The sequence below is a fragment of the Saimiri boliviensis genome, chromosome 8, assembly GCF_048565385.1.
Source record: "Saimiri boliviensis isolate mSaiBol1 chromosome 8, mSaiBol1.pri, whole genome shotgun sequence".
In the NCBI taxonomy this organism is placed as follows: domain Eukaryota; kingdom Metazoa; phylum Chordata; class Mammalia; order Primates; family Cebidae; genus Saimiri; species Saimiri boliviensis.
The window spans coordinates 2,667,146-2,691,658 of NC_133456.1; the positions used below are offsets into that span (position 1 = coordinate 2,667,146).

Sequence of the window (24,513 nt, forward strand, 5' to 3'; positions counted from 1 at the left end):
TGAAAGCACAAACACCCCATCCCGTTGAATAATCCCAGTGAAAATGAGGTATTTTAAGAATTTTAACAAGCTTTTAGATGGTATAAAGCATATGCCACAGGTACATGATTAAAGATGAAAAAATGCATGTGGTCTTGAAACCTAATGAATAAAATTCTGATTTAAAGTAGGAAAAAGGCTGGAATGATGATTGTTCAGTAGCTGACTTCAGGCAGACTTGAAGCACGAAAGTGACAGAGGCCACACATGTGTGAGAGGAGAGGGTGTAGGTGACGATGCCCATGCAGTTTTCAAAGCTTTCATAACTAAAAGGATAGGGAAAATATTATCTATTACGGTTCAAAATAATAAAACAGAGCCCCCAAATGGAACATGGAAGATGACTGTATTTAAAATATGTAGACACGCGTATTAAGAAATAAGATAGACGAATGCTTAGATGTGATGGAATGAAACGGTCACTTAGAAGAAAGGCATTCACAAGCATTTTTTTGGATGGAAAATAAAGTATGATTTTTCTGTTAAAAACATTACCCAGTGTTGCCCTTGGCTGTTCAAGAGTTCTAGAAGTTTTAGGTGGGACAGAATCCAGAATACGGTCACTTGTTGCTGTTGGAATAAATGTCAACATTTATAAAAGCAGAAGGCCCGAGGAATAAAATACAAATTCAGGAGTAATAAATTATGCCTCATATGAGGAAAAATATCAATACCTGAGGGATTGCTGACCCACATTTTTAAACTAGTGATACATTAGGAGTTGAAGATGAGCTCACTTTAAAAAACATATATACTTTAAACATTAGAAACCATAATCGAACGGTGGTTCATACATTCAACTGGTTTTCAATGGGCTTTTCTGTTTTTTTTCCATTCTGTTTCATAATTGCTAACTGAACCCACTACTGACATTCTATTTCACTGTTTTGTTTTCTGCTCTTTAAAATTATACACTTTTATTGATCATGACACAAATAACATTACATACACAAAAAATATCAGACATATATCTATACCTGGCAGAAACCAGTCTTACTCCCTTTGAATCACTTACAGTACCCAGTTTAGTAGGTGTTTGATAAACATTTGCTAAAAGGAACTGGTGGACGGAGGTAACTTCCTATAGATGGGTCAGTTAATTGAAAGCCAAAGATTAGACCCAGGGAACTGCGATGGTCAAATGAATTACGTGAGTGTTCTACGGCACGGTTTCTCACCTTAGCACTGCTGACAATTAGGGTCGAATACTGTGCTGTGGGAGGCTGCTCTGTGTACTGTGTGGGTCTCACAGCACCCCGATCGCTACCCACTAGAAGCTAGTAGTCCTTCCCCAAGCTGTGACAACCAAAAATGTCTCACCATTAGCAAATGTCCTGGGGAAGGGATTTGGGAGTAAAAATTACCCCCATTTAAGAACGACTGATCTAGACAAAACCATCTAGAAACTCTTGAGACCTTTTTATGACGATTCCGAACAACAGAGTGATAAGCTGTCACATTACTTTTCCTCAGTGGCAGCCAAATCTATCTTCATCTCCCTCGTGTGACAGAGCTTATTTACCGAGAGATGCAAAGAACTCATCAGTCTACGGGAGGAGTGGGCAAAACACATCTCCCTGACACAGGTGGAAATTTCACCCATGCAGAGCTCCAGAGAGCACACTTTTTCACTCTGCAGAAAACTAAAGGAAAAACCACCAAGTGTTGTTGGGACACCTGGGATCCCGAGACAGAATGGAGGGGCTGGGTGTACCTGTGTAGGACTCTGAAATCCCAGGCTCTTCTGACGTCATAGGGCTTGAGGAAACGTCATAAGTTGCTTTCAAAAAAAAAAAAAGGAAAGCAAAACAAGAGACATGTTAATTTTCGTTAATTTTGATGAGTTTTGAAAGATTGCATGACATGTTGTGATGCTGGCTGACGGACAGTTTTACGTAGGTGCTGGCGCATTTGGGCTCCAGGCTGCCGGTCTTGTCACTAACGTGTAAGGGATCACCCAAACTTGCCCTTGGTCCTTCTTGCTCTGAACTGCAGGATTTTATATAGCGCGCCCTGACGCCGGCCTCCAGGGTGATGAGAACATAGCGCTCATATGTTTATAATCATGGAGTGCCAGCTGTAAAGCAAAGAGCTTCAAAGAGTACAAACATAAGTAACTCAGATGGCAGTATGGGGAAAGAATTCTAAAGAAGGAAACAGCAGTCCCATTGAAGCGACCTGCCCAGTCTATTGCTCAGTCTTTCTGCTTAGTAAAAGTTGCTGTTACGAGATCTTATGTTTGGACAGCCCTTCACAGTTTGCAGAGACTTTCTCATACACCAACTTATTTAACCCTCTTCACGTCCCTGAGAAATAGATGAGGTAGGAAGTGGCCCCGTTTTCTAGATAACGGGAGGTCATCGTCATTTTCTAGATAATAAAGTGGAGGTTTGCAGCATGAAGACATCTGCCGGTGGCCACGCACTGAAACGGCCCCGTCCAGCGTACTTTTCCTCTCTTCAGCAGGAACAGGAACAGCAGCGCTAAGACCAGGATTCTCTTTTGGCACCATCCCCTCCTGACATGATACCTAGAGGCAGCTTTCCGTGTTTCTCCACGGAGCCACGAGCCTTTGTTGAGTTTGGGTGGGTTTAAAGATCGATTTTCTATTCTATATAAAGGAAAGTAGAATGAGCTTAAACAGAAAGATTGGAATTATTTTAACACGGGGATAATTTTCATGTTCACATAAGGGTTGAACCTGCAAGCAAATACAGCATCAAAAAGTGGTCTCTTTTATGCACAAAGCGGTTCACTATGGTCAAGAAGGATACAGAGAATGCATGGATTATCGATTATTACGAGGTAGACACTGCTTTTCTTGCCCGTTCAAAATGGCAGCACAGAAATAAAGAAGGAAGCTTACAGGAAGACTTAGTCATTGGGGTTTCTTGTAATTCAATGACAATTTAATGATTTTGAAACATGGCTAGTTGCGGCTGTAAGAAAGATAACATTAGACCATGTGACATCCTCTGAAGGTAGGCAGCGTGTTATATTGCACGGCATATTAAAGAGACAGAAAAGACATTGCAGTGTGTGAAGGTGAATCTACTGCTTCACAAAATCCTCAAAAATCACAAGAATATTTTGAGTTAAAAATACACAGACATTCTGAGAATGCATCTATTATATTGTAATGGCAAGTTTTCTTTAGTCTTGCTGTAATTTTAAAAGGTCAGATAAGAATGACTAATTTTTTTAAGAGATTAATCAAAAGTGCCAGGAATTTCTGATCTTAGGCTTGCTTTCAGCCAATTTCAGTCATGGACCTAGTAACGTCAGCTCTATCTCCTAAAACATAAGAAAACCTTTGCCAACTTGTATTTAATCCTCTCACGCTAGATAAGAAACTACGAGTTAGTGGCTTTTTATTTCTATTGTTGCTTCTGAAAAATGTCATAACTGTCTCTGTTATCCTAACTCCTAACTCTCCCTTCCATCTAGTGACATTGGACTCCTATATTCTGTATTTTCTTTCAAAAGATGACAGCGATTCACTCTTTTTACTTATTTTTCATATTTCCGATTTCTTTTTAATCAGGAAGTTCCAAGCCAAGCCTCCACCTTCCCTCGTTATTCCCATAAGGCGCTTACTGGGAAAAGAAGCCCTTCTTCCCTTATCTTCTGGCCACTGTGGCTCAGATCTCGAAGTTCCCAATTTTCAGAGATCCCTTAACTTCCAAACATTTTATCAAATATACCTAAGACTAAAATAAGACATTTGCCAGCAGACTTTGTTTTTAATCTTTCTATTTCTATAGTTTCTAAAAGTTGGAAAGAAAAAGTGCTAAAAAGCCACATATGCCACTCACTCTAAGTTTTATGTTTTGTCAGCTTTGAGCGGCATACCACACCTCCTTTCATTTTTGAGTTAAACAAGCTATTTTGATTTAGATGTAAAGAGATTGCCTGAGTACAGTGTTCAGTGGCTCATGCCTGTAATCCCAGCACTTGGGAGGCTGAGGCAGGTAAAACACTTGAGGTCAGGAGCTTGAGATCAGTCTGGCCAGCATAGTGAAACCCCGTCTCTACCAAAAAAATACAGAAATTAGCTGCTCATGGCTGTGGTTCCAGCTACTCGGGAGGGACAAGAATCTCTTGAACCTGGAAGGCAGAGGCTGTAGGGAGCCAAGATCGCACCGCTGGACTCCAGCCTTGGTGACAGCAATGCCCTCTCAAAAAAAGAAAAGAAAAGATATGTCTTGGAAAGAGGACAGTGTTGAAACAGAGTTCTTCAAAAAGCTCCCTAAAAATCAACAGCTCTTGAGTTCTTTATAAAACCCTCATATATACATGCCTATACTGGAGTAAAATTCATGAAATTTTAGGCCTGGTTTCTAAAAGCTACACTATCTATAAAATTGATAAGCAGCTAAGAGTTAAGAGTGAACCCTTCTGTATGGCAGCCTGTAAATTACCATACATTATTGCTTAGGGGCAAACTTCTATCACTATGCTTATTGTAATGGGTGAAATGCTACAGCTATTTGACATTAAGCAGTATCTCTGATTTGGCATTCACAGAACATACACGAGACCAAAAGTTGTAGGTTAAATCTAATGCAACAAATAAAATAATCAACTGACAGGTTATAAAAGGCAATATTCGTTTATTTCAAAAAGTAATTAATCATGATAGATAAGTTTTACTTATAATAACTTTTACTTTCAGATTTTTCAGAGAAAAAATATGAAATAACTTGCACTACCCTTTGCTCTATACCTTCTTAAAACTATCTTGTTAAATTATGTTTTGCTGATAGTACTTTGAAAATGTGACGAGACACAAATTCCCCACTAAAAATGCCCTGATATTGCTTGGAAACACGTGATGGCATACGGGCAAACTATTTCAAATGATCGAGACTGTATCTTGTCCAAATTCTCTTGAATATTAGTAACTATGTGAATACGTCCTTTTTAACATTAACTCTTAGACAAAAGAACTCGTTAACGGAGAAATCGTGTCTATCACGCTCATCATGCTCATCAAGGCTTACTTAATCTAGAAACTGGTACATGGTAGATACTCAGAATTAATTTGCAAGATGTCCATTACAATAAACAATCAACAGTAACAGTGAGTTTGATGGTTTACTGAGTTTAACTTCCCGGCTTAGTTTAGAGTATAAAATAACATGTCCTCTAATTATGTTATGATGTGCAGGTGTGTGCACACAAGTCTCTTCCTCTGCTACACAAATACCTGCCATATGCTCGTGTGGACATACCCTATCACAGAAATGGAATCCTAAGGGAAGGAACAATGAGAAAATGCAGCAAGTAGCTAGAGGAGAAAAACAGGACCACACAGAGTTCTCAGCATCACTTAAATACATTGATAATGCTGTCTTCAGTTGATGGAAAAACAAAATCCCTTTCTAGTTGGCCTTGAAATTTGTGAAAATATTGCCTTCAAGAAAATATTCATAAAAATGTTAATGAAATAAAATTAAAGGCTGAAGATATAAATCTCTTAAAAGCCACAGTGAATCTACAAACCATCTGCTATACCTGTAATCTGTTTTCCTGCTCTGAAAGCATCAATACTCCTGCCCAGTCCTGTATTTTCTCCTCTTCTGAGGTCAGTCAAGTTGGGTGGGCCAGGGCTGTGCTAATCAACACCTTACAGGGCAGACAGATAATAAATGAGCAGGTCCTCATATGTTTACTTCTTTTGAACCACTCTGAGCAAACCACGTGCTGCCAAAACGTTCTAACCAATCTACTACTCCTTGGGCATGCTGATGGCTGCAGATTTTAAGCCTTGAAATGATATATAGGGCACATTACATGTTCAATTTCCTCTAGCTCCACAAAGTCCTGTAAGAATTTAACACTAAAAATAATGAGTGATGACCTCCAAAAGGAAGCTCCCAAAGAAAAATCTAATGGAAAAACTGAAGCCGACCATGCTTAGTTCTCTCTGTCAAAGGAAGTCTCTACAAGGTAACTGTATATGGTTCAAGAGGAAATAATGCCAGAAGCAGCAGCTTAGTAATCAGTAACAGTAAAGTGGGAGAAATGTCTGGTTTGTCTGCACACTTGGGAGAAGGACAGGCAGCAGGATTTCCTAAGGATGGAAACAAACACGTCAAATGAATGGATTTGCAACCACTGTCTTTATTTGCTATTGAAACTCTACTGGTATTCAAAGACGGCCTTTCAAGGTTATGATTAAGTAAATTCAGGAGGCTTAACACTTACGGCATTATCAAGCCAGAAACAAAAAGCTCACTTCCACGTAAGCCCCCAACTCATATTAAGTCTTCAGAAGTCATGCACATGCCATCTGTGGGATGATAAATACATGGCATTTATGCTGCTTCTCACTTCCCTGGTGCCCACAAAACACACAGCAGGTTGTCAGTGACGCCATTTTGCTCATTGATCCCAAGAAGGACCCCAGAGCCCAGATTACAGAGTGATTCTTGCTGCCACCGTAACTGAAGAGACAGCCTATGTGATAAGATTTACCATCCCTACCATAAGGGTAATAGGCCATTGGGCCTATTATCATTCAGAGGTCCTGCCACCCCTTGGGAATAGCCTAATGATCTATGGGTCTTCATTTCACTTGTAAAAAAGTTTGAGAATGGAAATGAAGAACCACAGATCATTTATTATGATTATATATACATATAGTATATATATTACATGTTATATGTCATATTAGATATATATATCATATATAAATTATATATAATATATACATAAATATGAGCTTAGAGGTTTTTTCTCTCTTCCTCCATCTTTTATTAAATAATTTAAAAACATAATTGCTATTATTGATTGCATGTAGCAATTCAGGAAGTTGGGATAAACAGTATGACGTGAAGGGGTAGCAGTCAATGCCAGATTTCATTGTATTAAGGAAATAAAAACAAGGCATCCCTTTATATATTGTACATTATAGTAAGTAATTTATACATTATTCCTAAGACATAATAACCTGGTGAGAAATTTATACCTTATTTCCATTTTATAGATGGAACAAGTTGTTTAGTTATTTAACTTGTAGTTGAGCTGGTTATTAACCTAGCTCTGTCTCACCTTAGAGCTCACAGAGTTCTCATCACAATCACAATGAGAATAAGCTTCAGGGACTGGCGGGCCTCTCACAGATCATGTGATATTTCCTATATACCATATCTGGAAGGCACATGGCCCCAGTAATAACATTCAATTTCCTCAGTTGTAAAAGCTGTTCTCAAATTTTCAAGCTACATGTCATTGCTTTACTTTTAACTCGGCGTGGTTTACTGAATAAAAGATAGGAAAGAAATGAATGAACCGAATTTTTCCTCTTCTAACCCATTCAGAGTTAAGTTTCTCTCGTATTACTTTAAGGTAAAAGAAAATAGCTCTGACAGTTTCTAGGGACTTTGGAAGCCTCCATGTGATGGTATATAATAGCCCCTTGAATCTCCTAGAAGAAAATTGCTATGTAAACACAAATTACTGTATTCCAGTGGAGAAATGGTCCAACAAGCGCGTGTATGTACATGGACTTGCACAATTCATTTGATTGGAAGATATTGAGAACTTTTCTAGACTTTCTCCTTAATAACACTGAGATCATAGTTAACTGGCTACATTCCAATAAAACATAAAACCAATTTTATTGCATCATCAGAAAGACTGACTTTTCTGAAATATTGTCACAAGCAGGTAAGTATTCTAAAGGGTGGCCAACTTCCTTTCCATACAAAATTTATAAATAATTTTATATTCTGATACGTAATTATAGAACATATTTTCTTGATTACCTTTATATGTTTTAAGGAAAGTTAGATTTGCCAAGGCAATCAAAATCAATCAATCTCACTTAAACATACTTTATAGAAGGTTCAATACAAAATGCAATTCCAAATAATGAAATCACAAAACGCAGCACTAATGAAAAATCAGGACAAATAGGCTGAAAGCAGGAAGAATATATTTGATGACTACACATCTCAGATTTCCTGGGATATTCCAAACTTCAAATATCCTGTCCCACAGTTGCCAAAAACTATGAAATGACCTAGGAATTTCAATATTTGGTGTACAAGTTAGAGTTTTCATGAGTCTTTTATATCTAAGAATGGTTCAGAAACCTTTTTGGGCACACACATTTTCATTTTCTGATATAGAATGTGTTGAAAACAAATCCAGAAAACAGTAAAGCAAAATAAACTTTACAAAAAGTATGATAAATCTAAAATTTAATGGTTGATAAAGAGAAAAGCAGCCCCTGGCATCCAGGCGCTGGTCTGGTACCCATAGGTAGGCTGTGATGCTCTCCTGTTGAACACCAACAATTCTAAAGCACACCAATATCAGACAAGACAACTCTGTGATCATGATGGATCAAGACAAAAGGACCAGTCTATAATCACGTGGCACACAGACAAAAGCATGAACATCATCCAGAGCACACACGTTACCCTCCCCACCTTCTGGCTAATACGAGTAAATGTGGCTTCCCCACCAGTCACAGCTTCAGCTTCCCTCTGCTGGTCTTGCCTTTTAATTAAGAATTATGAAGACATTCAATCACAGAAGGACTCCCATTTCTGACTGCATCCAATTCACAGCAAAGCTTTACTGCCTTGGATCCTTCTCTGAATCACTGAACACAAGACAAAATCTTACAGTAACCTTTTTCTAACATCTTCTAAGAGATCCCCAGTTTCTCATGATCTCCATTGTTGTAATAAGTAAATAAATGTAAATATGTTCAACTATACGTGTGTTCTGTTGGTCTTTGGCTGAAAGGAACTGATAGAGTAAATATAGCTGCATCACACCCAAACAGAGAAAACACAATGTGCTCAGTTGGTTATAATAATGTCACTGACATCAGCTAAAAATATTAGGTTGTGCAAATGTAATTGTGGTTTTTGCCATTAAAAGTAATAGATGCCATTAAAAGTAATGGCAAAACCATTAGAAGTGATGGTACAAACTGCAATTATGTTTGCACCAACCTATATAATGTTTCTTGAAAAGATTTAGCAACTAAAAATGGGATTCGTGGTTTTGTGAACTGCCATTCAAACACTATCTCTACCTGTCTCTTTTCTCAGTTCTCAAAATAGTTGCTTTAGGAAGCTGCGTCATTGGTAAATAAAATACCTATTATATGTGTTGAAATGTAATGGGAAATAGAACGTTAGTATGCATAAATGTGCAGAAAATCAAAAGAAATAAAGGGTGAAATAAAAGGACTACATAAATATACCGCTCTTCCAATCACAGGTAATATATTTGCTATTAAATTTTAACTTGAAATTTACCATAAGTTAGGAAGATGCCACAGAACACTTACACTAGAAATGGAAGTCTTGCACATTAGCAGAAACAAGAGATACTTAACTATCCACTCTGAAAAATCAATCTTGTATTGATTTGAGGCTTATGATGCTGTAACTGACTACAGCTGATGATTCTTACCAGCACCATGTAAAAACATTATAGACTACATTGATAAGGTAGTGTTTCTCCGACTTTAATGTCCAATACAAAAATTAGCCAGGCATGGTGGCGGGTGTCTGTAATATCAGCTACTTGGAAGGCTGAGGCAGGAGAATGGCTTGAACCAGGGAGACGGAGGTTGCAGTGAGCCAAGATCGCGCCATTGCGCCTGGGCAACATGAGTGAACTCCGTCTCAAAAACAAAAACGAAACTTTAATATTTATATTGCCTGGGCATCTTGTTGGAAAGCAGATCTTGGTTCAATAGCTCTAGAGTGGAGCCCACGTTCTGCCTTTTCAACCAGTTGCCCGGGTGATGCAAACGCTGCCGGACTGAGGATCATGCTAAGTAGCAAAGACATAAAAATTAACTGTTATAAGGTACGCTGGGAAGTGTCTAGGGCTAATGTTAACACGCGTAATCACCTACTTCACTGTTATGACAGCTCATGCCAAGTCTCAATTCTTTGTCTAGAGAGGGTTGGGAGTTCTCAGTTGGAAGTTCTCAGACGGAACCTAAGATTGCCCTGGCAGCAGTAAAGCAGCCGAACAGAATCCGTTTCCTGCTGCATTAGCTGCTGCTCATCCTCCATCAGAGCAAAACCAGAATATTCCTTTCTTGAATTAAAGGCAAAAGAAAACTCTCCTTTATGGGCATTTCCTATATCATCTACTTTTGTCTCATTGTAACTCTGCAACCTTCATGTCCCAACATATTCTCCCCACTCCCCAAACGCTTGGTTCCACTCAAACCTTTATATATAATTCATATGCCAGGCATGAACATCTCAAAAATGGTTTCCTTGAGGTTTTGGTTAGTTGGATCTTAAATAATCACAGAAACCAAACACTAGATGTTGCTTAAGGAAATCCAAAAGAATCTCGTGTTCCCCATGTTATAACCCCAAAGCTAAAAGATGAAAGGGATCTAAAAGTTTATCTAGTCCCCGAAGCCCCAAAGGCATTTGGCTCAGGTGCCCTTGAGGGATGTGGGAGTCATGGTGCAGCAGATAAACCATCACATACACCCCAGACTAGTTAGTGCTTCATAATCACAATGCAGCTGCACCTGGGTGACGTCTAATGAAACAGAGGCTCAGTATGAAATTCAACCCAGAGCCCAGATTTTAGACCCAGGTGACATGGACTGCTAAAGGCGTTTTTGTACCCACTTTAGTTAATTTCGTTAGAATTTTAGAGTCAGTCACTAGGGAAACCAAGACTTAGAACAGCTGGAGGCTTCTCTAGATAAGCTGACAACCATGACCAACTTTCAAGCATGTTCCCACGTAAGGAAAGTATGGGCGACTGTAATAGACATGTGCCCTTTATTTGATGTCATCTATCTTTTGCTGGCATCTGAGCCCATTACATCTTCTAGAGAAAGAATAATTTCACCAAATCCATGAGGGTGCGTGCTCATCCTTTCTCAAGCCCAGTCCTGGCTGGGCTCTGGAGAACCCCACAAAATCCTGCTGCATTTCAGTTCATTAAATGAAACGCCCAACTTTATTATACACTATATGATATGTACCCCAAATAAAGTCAAAACAACTAGAAGGTTCACAAAAATGAAAGTGAAAACTAACAAAACACAAAAATCGTGGAAGTAATCATGACAGATGGTTTCTGAAGTCTTATAACTCTCATAGGCCGAATGCACTCTTTAGTTGACTGCTAGGCATCAAAAGATGTATAGAACTTTTTAATTGAGAAAAATACTTTTCTGTAAAAGAAACATATCTCAATCCATTTTAGTGGTGGAACACAAGAATTGCAAAAGAAGAAACCAATGCCTTCCGAAAGTAGAGAAAAGTAGCCATCACATGGTAACTACGAGAGCAAGGCCTGGAACTAAGGTCTATTATTAACTACAAGGACCTGTGATCTCTCCTACATATCATGTTAAACTTACAAATTTTAGAACTTAGTATACTATCTTCACATAGTAAGCTCTTAAATGTTTACTTAATTATTTTGCCAAAAAGAAGCAAATATTCCCTGCCAGGGAAATATGAAACTCATACTGTTAAATCAGACCCATGATGATGATTTTTATTTTGGTACTGCTCTCATGTCACTAAAGAGACCTCTATCCATGAGCCAATTCACAGTTGATGTCCTGGGCACATTTCTAAGATACTCTAAACCCAGAAATTAGAACATGTGTCTTTAAAATATTCAAAACCATTTTACTTTTGTGATGGGGAAAAATGAGATTCATCTCAGTAGCAACAAATGTATTACAGGTTTTCTGTTTATTACAAAGCATATTGATAATTAAGGAACCTATAAAAATAAAAACAGTGTCACTCAATATTTTTGTTATAATCTGTATTTTAAAAAAGGATTTAATTACCAGTTTGAGGCTGCAGAACTTTGGAATCGTCAGACGTTTTAGCTGTAGGCACAATCCATGGCTTTTCACTTGAAGCTATATTGAAAAGAAATGGAATTTGCTGAAGATTTTTTTTTTTAAGAGAAAAAAGGAACAGAAACTAGTTGCTGGTATGACTAAGTGGCTACCCGAAGCCTGCAATTAAAAAAATCATACACCAATACAATAAAAAGTCATTATATATCAGTTAGAAATGAGTATGTATTCATCCAGAGAATATTTGATTAGTGCTCAGAGAGAGACCAGAGTTGTCAGACTGTCAATATTTTTAATGACAAAAAGCTAAGTGGGTTATGTGGAATTAAGACTGATGAATTTTACTGAATTTGCAGAAAGTCCAAACCATGAACTTATTTTTAAAAAATCAAATCAACCACTTGTTTGCCTAACTTAACTATCAGTTCATGAGGTTTGCAGAAATAAGAATCAGTAAATGTGTCCTGCAGAATCACACAATCACCACACACAGCCTTAATGTTAAATTTAAAGTACGCTTATTACCCAAGGTGCCCCCAGGTTTCTCAAAAGGGAAGGGTGTTTTTGCCTCAGGAAATTCTGGAAGCCTTTTTGGAACTGTAATGAAACACACAAGGAAAGTTATGACCTGAGGTGCAAGTAACAGAAAAGATGCTTAAAATCTCAAGCTTGCAAAAACAAAAGCAAACACAAAAAGGCAAATCATGTTAAGAGACCATTAGTAGTATTTCTTAACAGCTGTGTTTCAATGTTATACTAAAGTTTCTTTTTCAATTTTTTTGTAGTTAAGTGACTAAATTTAAGCTACTCTATTTGGACTCTTCACCCTTGTTAAACCAGTTTCCTGATTTCTTCAGCTATGTTTAATGTGTTTTCTTAAAGGTATTTCATTCAAATTTAAACCAAGCAAACAAATCTGAATTAGAAAATGTCCAGCTAAAAGCTTTTAAAAGTACAATTTCGGTAACTACATGGCTTTAATGTAAGCTCCTCCCTTTTTCTTTTTGAAATGTCTCGCTCTGTCACCCCGACTGAAGTGCATGGCGCCATCTCGGCTCACTGCAGCCTCCATCTCCCGGCTTCAAACGATTCTCCTGCCTCAGCCTCCTGAATAGCTGGCATTACAGGCATGTGCCACCACCCCAGGCTAATTTTTGTATTTTTAGTAGAGATGGGGTTTCACCATGTTGGTCAGGGTGGTCTCGAACTTCTGACCTCAGTCAATCCACCTGCCTCAACCTCCCAAAGTGCTGGGATTACAGGCATGAGCCACTGCACCCTGTCCTCATTTCATTTTCATAGTTCACTCAGAAAAATCCTAAGAATTCTGAGAAGCAGTCTGTGGAAATATCATAAAAATATCTTCTCTGTCCAGAGAGACAATAGGGTAAAAACATTTAGAAAAAAATACAAAAATTATAAATTTGGTGACACACTGATTCTGAATTAAAAGAATCAAACATAACATTAAAATATGACCACTTAAAAGAAAAACAAGCCAGCCAAAGGAAGGATGTGTCACAGGGAGGGCCTCTTTGGGATCCTAAACTTGAAGACTGTGTCACTTTTAAGGGATTGGGTATAAATTAGCATAATTCATTCAAAGGACTTCTATGAAGCAGGCATACAATTTCCAAGGTAATAATAAAGCTGCAGTATTTATTAATTTTTACCTAGAGTGCTCAGTGGCAATTCAAACTGAGGTATTCGAATAGTTTGCAATGTTTCCGGGGTCCTTTTGCTGAGAACTACGGTAAAAAAAGACTGCAGTTAGCATCTCCTTGCGATTTGATGTTGTTGCTTAACCATGATCAGACACAGCACGTTTTGTAACAGACTCTTGGACAAAGAGCAGCCAATACCTTTAATGGAAATGATGACTTTCCCTGGAAAAGCGACATAGCTGTTAAAACATGAAGGTATACATTCAAAGGGCTGTGGTGTGGCAGAGAAGGTCAACGTCAAATTACAGAACAAAACACATGCTGCTCCTCTTCTCCAGGGGAAGAGAAGCACACAGCAAGTGAGATTCTCTTAGGCCAAGAAACAACGAACATGAGTGACATGAAATTCTCATGTCAAAGCATGACACTTTTTTTTTTTTTTGAGACGGAGTTTCGCTCTTGTTACCCAGGCTGGAGTGCAATGGCGCGATCTCGGCTCACCGCAACCTCCGCCTCCTGGGTTCAGGCCATTCTCCTGCCTCAACCTCCTGAGTAGCTGGGATTACAGGCACGCGCCACCATGCCCAGCTAATTTTTTGTATTTTTAGTAGAGACGGGGTTTCACCATGTTGACCAGGATGGTCTCGATCTCTTGACCTTGTGATCCACCCGCCTCGGCCTCCCAAAGTGCTGGGATTACAGGCTTCAGCCAGCGCGCCCGGCCAGCATGACACTTTTGAGGATTCTCCCTAAGTTTAGTATGCACGAGACTTCCCAAAGCTAATCTAAGCAGAAAGCAGAGTCAAGACTTCCAGGTTTCCTTCACCCTCTCCCAAGATTTGGGGGTGAAAAGGCTGGTATTCTGTCTCTATAACCCAGAGACTGGTTAAAAACGTGGTGCAGTTAGCAACTAGCATCGAGACTTGTCCAGAGGGTCAGTCACCAGGATCAGACATATGGTTAACTCTTCAGTGCAATTCGTCCAAGAAACAGGAAGGTTAACCACCGCCAGGAGGGAAAAGGACTAAGTGGGGAGGGAGAGAGAAGTTAAGGCATCGGGTTTCTTTTCTGTGAGTCCTGGGAGTAATTTTATGACTTTTTTTTTTTTTTTTAAAGGAAGAAAAGTTCTCAGAATTACCCAGTGTTGTTTCTGAAACATCGAATGCACCAGGCACAGTGGGTTTAGCGCTTCTTGGCACTGTTTCGGGAGTCACTGAAAGGCAAAGAACACAGCTTTACAAATTAAGATAAAGTGAAGCAACCGAAGACCAGGAGACATATTTTGTTGCCTTTTAGAATCCGTAACTGGTATTTGTACAGCCCATTTCTTTTTGTGCTACTTATGGGAAGAGCTCCTTGGCTTGCGTGGAGTGCCTGAGCTGACAGTTCTCTCCGCTCTTCCCTTCTGGGTTTGCTTTCTATCCAAAAAAGTACTCTGACCCGACTTTCATTGAAGCACTCATCAGTTTAATCATAATTTTAAATCTGCCTTTTTCTTTATCTTCAAGGCTTAGCACAACACCTGGGATACATTGAGAAGCTCGTAATAGTTATTTAAAAAAAAAAAAAATCTTTTCTTGAAGAATCTGAAGGATAATCAAGATAATAGTTTATTAAATGAATAAATGGGGAAATAAAAGGATGACTCTGGGCTAAAAGTGTTACTTGGAGCTATCACATTATAAGACTTCTCTTTTATACTGCATTGAATATGCCAAGCTTGAAAAGGAATTGAAATTCTGATGAGAATTTAAACGCTCAGTTACAGGTTTGTCCCAAATGCTAGATTAAAGATAATGGGAGGCTCAAGCAAAGAGTTTTGGTGAAGTAAGAACTAAGATCACTGAGATCTGAAATGAATTGAGAGCCAGAAGCCCCCAGAGTGTTACAGGGCAAGAACACAAAATAAACACAATAACCCTGAATACTAAGTCGTCGTGTTTTTCTAAGTGTTTCTGAAGTGAAACAGTCTGAGGAGGGTCTGGCAGAGAACTAAGAAATGTAGACTTTCCCATCAGCAATGCTGCCAAGTGAAGAAAGTGGGTAGAATCTTTGAGGGAAAAAGGCACGTGGAGTCACTCACTGGATCGTGCCTATGCTTTTCTGGATATTGATCATGTATACCGAAGTCAGAAACCATGTAGGAATTTCATCCAAATGGGTCATGTCACTCCAGTAGCTACCTCTGCTCCAACTCCCATGAAGGTGGGAATGAAAGGTCCATCTCTCTTCTTTAGAAAAGGACCATATTTATCTTGCTCTCTCAGGCATATTCCTACTTGAATGGATCTCTCAAAGTTACTTTACTGCCACAACAACTTTTATCATCTCTGGACCAGTTACAAGTCCAAAAGTTTAGTCATAGTTATATATTATCAACATTGCAAGTTACAGGAATTTATGAACTAAAAAATTCACTTCAGATTAAAGTTACTTTGCTAAATATAGATTGTGGGAAATTCTTGCCAGATGTCTGTTTCATCAAGTCCTGGATAAGGTGGTACTCCTCTGGCAAAAACTCTAGCTCAAAGATTAATGCTTCCCTCATAGACTGGACCTGAGTAGTTCATTCATAGAAGAAATGCTGAATGTTTGTTAGTAATGGTGACACACTATGGAGAAAACACTTACTGCATGAATTCTTTAAAGGATTGCTACGAAAGTATTCTATGTTCTCTACACTAGCATTGCTAAAGTTCCAGAGACATTCTAAATAATTTCAGGGTATTTTCTTTTCTTTTTTATTTTTATTTTTTGAGACGGAGTTTCGCTCTTGTTACCCAGGCTGGAGTGCAATGGCGCGATCTCGGCTCACCGCAACCTCCGCCTCCTGGGTTCAGGCAATTCTCCTGCCTCAGCCTCCCGAGTAGCTGGGATTACAGGCACGCACCACCACGCCCAGCTAATTTTTTGTATTTTTAGTAGAGACGGGGTTTCACCATGTTGACCAGGATGGTCTCGATCTCTTGACCTCGTGATCCACCCGCCTCGGCCTCCCAAAGTGCTGGGATTACAGGCATGAGCCACCGCGCCTGGCTATAATTTCAAGGTATTTTCATCGACATTAAGCTATGGATTTGTGAAGAATATACGGCATTTTGCTACAGCGACCACTTATGAAAGTATAGAAATGAAAAATGGTTATCATACAAAAGAAAAGCACCAAACTTGTTGTATGATATTTTAATATAAAAGTATGTCAGTGATGAGCTAATCATTTTCATTTAGAGTAAAAAATACAGCTTCTGTATTACATATGAATTAGGAGATTCAACAGTTCATTTTGCATCTGTTGTCTTCCCAAACGTTAAAGACATGAAATCTCCTACTGTTTTGCATTTATGATCAAAATGAGTTTCCTACTGGCTCTCTGCAGATTAGTATTTGAAAAAAAGCATTCTCTCTTTTCTCAAGGTCAACAACATAGCAATCTCATTACCTGCTGTGGGCCGAGCTGGGATTTTTTCAACCTCTGGTGTTTTAGATTCGGCAGGTAATGCCAAGGTTTCATTCTTAGCTAAAAAGTCAGAGAACAAACAATTTACCTCTCTTGCAGTGTCCAAAAATACCTCCCTCAAGGCATAATCAAGTAGCAGACTAAAACTCTAATCTACTCACATCCCCTCCCCATCAGCCAGTCACCGACTTTATTGTGCAACTCTAAAAGGAACTAATATAAGTCCTCAAAATTCTTTCCTATGATACCTAGATAATTTTAAAATACCTAAATTGGCAGAAGCAAAAAATCACAACCCAGTATTTGGATACCTCTCAATTCATTCTGATTGATAAACAGAATTTCTGGAAGGCATAGGCTGTATTGCAAATGCTTCCTGAAATTTTATACTCAAGTACTCTCGATTCCAAAAAAATTGATCTATAGAAATTTTTCATTATTATACATGGTAAAAAATGTAATAAGTTATGACATTGAGCTTTCAGAAAAACACAAATAACACATATAGGAAACTAAGCTATTTGAAAATATTCATGGCAAAAAATTAAACAGTAAGTTTTATTTGAACCTCATATTAATGTAGATCTCTTTTAATCTCTATAGGAATTCAGTACAAAGAATAAAATAATTTTTTCCATTTCTCCTCTTTATGCAACTATTTGAGAAACCTCCTTTTAAAATGTAGATGTTCTTTTTCAAAACATGTAACATTTCTAGGCCAGTGTTTCCCAGTGATTGTGACAGTCCCCATTTGAAAGGGTATAATTAGGATTAACTCTATTCAGATATTTTTCATGTTGAATCATATTACCTGCTCATAATATTTTGAAACAGTCTAGTGGTATGAAAGAATTCAAGTACCTTTGAGATACCCTGATCATGCCACCCTGAGTTGATGATATAATCAGACATGATTTTTCAGAGTCCTAAGTCTATATAGAACTTAACTTATAGATATCTCAATCTTAACTTACAGATTTCTCAACTTTGGCACTATTGATATTTGAGGCTATCCTTTTTTTGTGTGGGTGGCTGGCCTGTATTCTGTAGGATGTTGAACAGTATCTTAGCTTCTACCCACTGGATTCTAATAGTGCTCTGACACACTTTGGGAATATTTTGTGCTCCACAGATAGATTTGTGACAACCAGAAGTATCTCCACACATCTTCAGGTATTTCCTAAGGGACAAATTTTGCTCCTTGTTGAAAACTTTAATTTTCGCACTCAAAATTCTTTGAACATGTACGTATATTTTATAATCTGTAGTTCACTTTATTTTTGTAAAGACTGTTTTCTTTTCTGTTAATGTGGGTTCAAAAATATTTAACTCTGATGAGCTTAAAGACAATTAGAAAGTCATCTCTTTCATGATGTTTATAGAAGTAAATCCATTTTCAGCCTCTACTTGATAAAAGCATACAATAGATTTCTAGATAGAAAATTTTCAGGAGTGATTTAAAATGCTACCATTAAGAGTCATAAATGATAATTTACAACAAATTGTGTGTTTCTGAGATTGCAAAGCATGTTTGCACAATGAAATGTTTAATAGCATTGTTCAAATTAACTTAGCAGGGCATAGAAAGGAATTTAAACAAATAGACATATACAGAATGCTCCACCCCAAATCCACAGAATATACATTTTTTTCTCAGCACCACATTGCACTTACTCTAAAATTGACCACATCATTGGAAGCAAATCACTCCTCAGCAAATGCAAAATAATGGAAAACATAACAAACAGTCTATCAGACCACAGCACAATCAGACTAGAACTCAGGATTAAGAAACACACTAAAACCCACACAAACACTTGGAAACTGAACAATCTTGCTTCTCAGTGTCAACTGGATAAACAATGAAATGAAGGCAGAAATAAAGATGTTCTTCGAAACCAATCAGAATGAAGACACAACTTACCAGAATCTCTGGGACACCTTCAAAGCAGTGTCAAGAGGGAAATTTATAGCAATAAATGCCCACATGAGAAACAAGGAAAGATCCAAAATTGACACCCTATTGTCAAACTTGAAAGAGCGAGAGGAGGAATATCAAAAAAACTCAACAGCTAGCAGAAGACAAGAAATAACTAAGATCAGAGCCGAACTGAAGGAGATAGAGACACAAAAAAACCCTTAAAAAAATTAATAAATCAAGGAGCTGATTTTTTGAAAAGGTCAACAAAATAGACAGACTGCTAGCCAGACTAATAAAAAGAAAAGAGAGAATAATCAAATAGATGCAATAAAAAAAGATAAAGGGGACATCACCACTGATCCCACAGAAATACAAACTACCATCAGAGATTACTACAAACAACTCTATGCACATAAACCAGTAAACAACGAAGAAATGGATATATTCCTGGACACTTGTACTCTACCAAGACTAAACCAGGAGGAAGTTGAAACCCTGAATAAACTAGTAACAAGTGCTGAAGTAGAGGCAGCAATCGATAGCCTACCAATCAAAAAAAGTGCAGGTCCACATGGTTCACAGCCAAATTCTACCAGATGTACAAAGAGGAGCTGGTTCCATTCCTTCTAAAACTGTATCAAACAATACAAAAGGAGGGAATCCTCTTTAACTCATTTTATGAGCCCAACATCATCCTGAATATCAAAACCAGGCAGAGATTCACCTAAAAAAGAAAACTTCAGGCCAATATCCATGATGAACATTGAAGCAAAAATCTTTAATAAAATACTGGCTAACTGACTGCAACAGCACATCAAAAAGCTTATCCATCACAATCAAGTAGGCTTCATCCCGGGGATGCAAGGCTGGTTCAACATATGCAAATCCGTAAACGTAACCCATCACATCAACAGAACCAAAGACAAAAACCACATGATTTTCTCAATAGATGCAGAGAAGGCCTTCAACAAAATTCAACAGCCCTTTATGCTAAAAACTCTCAATAAACTAGGTATTGATGGAGTTTATCATAAAATGATAGAAGCCATTTATGACAGACCGACAACCAATATCATACTAAGCAGGCAAAAGCTGGAAGAATTCCCTTTGAAATCAGACACTTGACAAGGAGGCCCTCTCTCATCACTCCTCAATACTCAATATACTATTGGAAGTTCTAGCCAGAGCAATCAGACCAGAAAAAGAAAAAAAGCGTATTCACTTAGGAAAGGAGGAAGTCAAACTGTCTCTATTTGCAGATGACATGACTGTGTATCTAGAAGACCCCATTATCTCAGCCCAAAATCTTCTCAAAATGATAAGCAACTTCAGCAAAGTCTCAGGATACAAAATCAATGTGCAGAAAGCACAAGCATCTGTGGGGAACACTACCATGTGGATATTTGCAAAGCAAATGCCACAATATGGATGGGTTTGATCCCAGACACAGAGACGCCTGACTAGGGGGAGTTGAGATAAGTTGAGTCAGGAGCAGACAAAGGAGAATCTGGTTAAAAGATATTCTGATGAGTAAAACCAGAAAACCTTTTTACATGTGAGTTCTAAAAGAAGATCAAACCAGAAACACCTGCACTCATGAGGAACAATGTCTGGATGTAAATAAGCTTTATGATCACAGGAAATTCTATTACTTTTTACAACCACTGTGTATCTGACTTCTCTATTGTATAGGCCATGTAAGGTATAGATTTGCATTTCCTCTTGCAATGATGTAAACCAGAGCCGAGAAAATGTATTTATTCCTGGCCTTTGACAAAATAAACTTGCTGTTTGGGCACTGCCTATTCAGTCCTCCAGATTCCGCTTTCTGTCTCTTTTCTTCCACGCACTCTCTCTTCCAGGTATTGGGACCCTCTTGCAGGTCGAGATATCCCCGGCAGATGTGCCGTCCCGACTGTCCATGACAAGCATTCCTATATACCAATAACAGACTTAAAGAGAGACAAATCAAGAACAAACAGCCATTCACAATTGCTACAAAGATAATAAAATACCTAGGAATACAACTAACCAAGGATGTAAAGGCCCTCTTCAAGGAGAACTATCAACCACTACTCAAGGAAATAAGAGAGGACACAAACAGATGGAAAAACATTCTATGCTCATGGTTAGGAAGAATTAATATAGTGAAAATGGCCATACTGCCCAAAGTAATCTATAGATTCAATGCTAGCCTCATCAAGCTACCAATGGCCTCCTTCACAGAACTGGAAAAAACCACTTTAAACTTCATATGGAATCACAAGAGAGTCTGCATAGCTAAGACAATCCTAGGCAAAAAGAACAAAGCTGGAGGCATCAAACTGCTGGACTTCAAACTATACTACAAGGCTACAGTAAAAAAAAAACAAAAAACAAAAAACAGCATGGTACTGGTACCAAAACAGAGATATAGAGCAATGGAACAGAACAGAGGCCCCATAGGCAACATCACACATCTACAACCATCTGATCTTTGACAAACCTCACAAAAACAAGCAATGGGGAAAGGACTCCATGTTTAATAAATGGTGTTGGGAAAACTGGCTAGTAATGTGCAGAAAGCAGAAACTGGACCCCTTCCTGTCACCTTACACTAAAATTAACTCCAGATGGATTAAAGATTGAAACACAAAACCTAACACCATAAAAACACTAGAAGAAAATGTAGGCAAAACTATCCAGGACATAGACATAGGCAAGGACTTCATGACTAAAACACAAAAAGCACTAGCAACAAAAGCCAAAATAGACAAATGGGATCTAATTACAATTCAGAGCTTCTGTACAGCAAAAGAAACCATCATTAGAGCGAACCAGCAAGCAACAGAATGGGAAAAACTTTTTGCAATCTACCCATCTGAACAAGGGCTAATATCCAGAATCTACAAATAACTAAAACAGATTTACAAGAAAAAAAAAAACCCATTCAAAAGTGGGCAAAGGATATGAACACTTTTCAAAAGAAGTCATATATGAGGCCAAGAAACATATGAAAAAATGCGTATCACTGGTCATTAGAGAAATGCAAATCAAAACCACATTGAGATACCATCTCACGGCAGTTAGAATGGCGATCATTAAAAAATCTGGAAACAACAGATGCTGGAGAGGATGTGGAGAAATAGCAACACTTTTACACTGTTGGTGGGGGTGTAAATTAGTTCAACCACTGTGGAAGACAGTGTGGCAATTTCTCAAGGGTCTAGAAATAGAAATTCCATTTGGCCCAGCAATCCCATTACTGGATATATACATAAAGACGTATAAATCATTCTACTATAAAGACACATGCACACTTATGTTCATTGTAGCCCTGTTTACAATAGCAAAGACCTGGAACCAACCCAAATGCCCATCAATGATAGATGGGACAGGGAAAATGTGGCACATATACACCATGGAATACAATCGGTCATAAAAAGGATGAGTTCATGTCCTTTGTAGGGACTTGGATGAATCTGGAAGCCATCATTTTCAGCAAACTGACACTAGAACAGAAAACGAAACACTACATATTCTCACTCATAGGTGGATGTTGAACAATGAGAACACGTGGACTCAGGGAGAGGAGCATCACACACTGAGGGTAGTTGTGGGCAGGGCAGGGGATGGACAGGAGGGGGTGGGTGGGATAACACGGGGAGAAACGCTGGATATAGTACACACCTGGAGTAAAATTAAAAAAAAAATCTAGCATAATTTTATAAATTCTATTTTAAAAATGTCTGAATTTGATCAATATTTTCCCCTGACATCTTTTGTATAGAACGATTTTGATTGTTAGCACAGAAAAAACATTCAGATCATGAATTTTTCAAGCACTCTGTTCCTATTATCTTCAACATTCACCAAAGGAAGGTTTTCTAAATGTAAAATCACGAGGTTTCCCTTCACAATCTCTTCTTTTTCAGTGTCCTCTTCTCCTTTCAAGGCTCCTTCCTGATTAATAATATCTCATGTTCTCAATGAGTCCCTGGCTGACCTAGGACCCTTCATTATTTGTTTAAACGTTCAGATCTAAACTGGACTTTCACACGCAATGCTCTCAATTTCTTTATTCAAAACATGTTCTTAGCTGGCAATCACATTAACCTAAAATCTGGCTGTTGATGAAAAAAGGCAAATTACCCCTTCCTAAGAGATATTTATATTCTTGATATATTACTAATTCCTTTTACAGGCATGTTGTCTGTCCCCCTCCCCCTTTCCCTCTCCTTCTCCTTCATGAGGCAGGGTCTTACTCTGTTGCCCAGGCTGGAGTGCAGTGGCATGATAATAACTCACTGCAACCTCAAACTCCTAGGCTCAAGTGAAACACTCCTCCTGCTTCTGCCTCCTTAGTAGTGGTTGGGGCTACAAGCATGTGCCATAGCACCTGGCTTATTACTTTTATTATTTTGGAAAGACGGGATCTCACTAATTTGCCAGGCTAGTCTGGAACTTCTGGGCTCACGTGATCCTCCAGCCTCAGCCTCCCAAAGTGCTGGGATTTCAAGTGGGAGCCACGGCACCAGGCCATACTGTATATCTATAAATGATGTTTTAGACATCAGAGAAATTAGTAGATGGGTAAGATATTTGAATGGGGAACTCTTGATGTATCAACCCTTGAGCATGCACCTGCACTGTCTATGTACAACTGCAATCCTGACTATAGGAAAGTAAACGCAATCAGAACACAGCCTAAAACCCAGGAAATTCCTTTTCCTCTATTTCTTCTGTACCTTTGTCCATGACAGTTGTTTCCTTTAATTTTTGGCAGGCTAGGTCTTGACTTTGGCAAACACATTGCATGTCCCTTGGGGATGTGTGTGTGTGTAACTTTTTTGTTTATACCTCTCATTATTCACACCATGTGTTCTTAGAACAAGCTATTATACTTCTTGATGTCCCGTGATGAGCTCTGCTGGAATGAGGGTGTTGTTTTTAGGATTTACTACCTCAAAAAATATGGCTTTTCTGAACTGCAGTGATAATTAAGTTCAGGGAAGTTTATTTCTTCCTTTGTGGCATAAAGGACTGTTTATGCCCATGCTTTTTGCAAAAAAAATAACAATGCTTCTGCACAGCAAAGGAAGCAATTAATAAAATGAAAAGGCAGCCAATGGATTGAGAGAATGTATTTACAAACCATGTATCTGATAAAGGGTTAAGATCCAAAGTATATAAGGAGCTTACACAAAACAGCAAAAGAAAATAATACAACCACCTCCAATCTCAAATAACCTAATTAAAACATGGACAAAGGACCTGAATAAGCATTTCTCCGAGGAAGACATAAAAATGGCTAACAGGTATAGAAAAAAATTACTCAACGTCACTAATCATCAGGGAAATGCAACATCAAGACCACAAAGAGATATCACCTCGCTTCTGTTAGGATGGACATTAAGCAAAATGATAAAAGACGGATGTTGGCAAGGGTGTGGAGAAAAGGAAATTCGTGTTGGTTGTTGGGATGGAAATGTCCACTGGTACAGCGATTATAGAAAATGGTATGGAGGTTCTTCCAAAAATTAAACAGAGAACTACCTTATGACCCAGCAATCTCTCTTCTGGACATACATCCAAAGGAAATGAAATCGGCACCTCC

At 38.4% G+C, this 24,513-nt stretch overlaps 1 protein-coding gene across 15 annotated transcripts in view; it reads right to left on the reverse strand.

Annotated features, from left to right (window-relative positions):
* Nucleotides 1-24,513, reverse strand: part of ABI3BP (ABI family member 3 binding protein) — a 248,398-nt gene that overhangs the window by 99,417 nt on the left and 124,468 nt on the right. For 12 of the 15 annotated variants that reach the window (XM_074403564.1, XM_074403565.1, XM_074403559.1 and 9 more), the window contains exons 10-16: nucleotides 16,979-17,056; nucleotides 14,678-14,752; nucleotides 13,549-13,623; nucleotides 12,401-12,472; nucleotides 11,861-11,935; nucleotides 1,754-1,819; nucleotides 535-609 (exon numbers count right to left, since the gene is read on the reverse strand). In XM_074403564.1, coding sequence (XP_074259665.1) covers nucleotides 535-609; nucleotides 1,754-1,819; nucleotides 11,861-11,935; nucleotides 12,401-12,472; nucleotides 13,549-13,623; nucleotides 14,678-14,752; nucleotides 16,979-17,056 — 516 coding nt within the window. The remainder of the gene's footprint in view (nucleotides 1-534; nucleotides 610-1,753; nucleotides 1,820-11,860; nucleotides 11,936-12,400; nucleotides 12,473-13,548; nucleotides 13,624-14,677; nucleotides 14,753-16,978; nucleotides 17,057-24,513) is intronic. The other 3 variants (XM_074403572.1, XM_074403571.1, XM_074403568.1) reach the window with 1 other exon arrangement.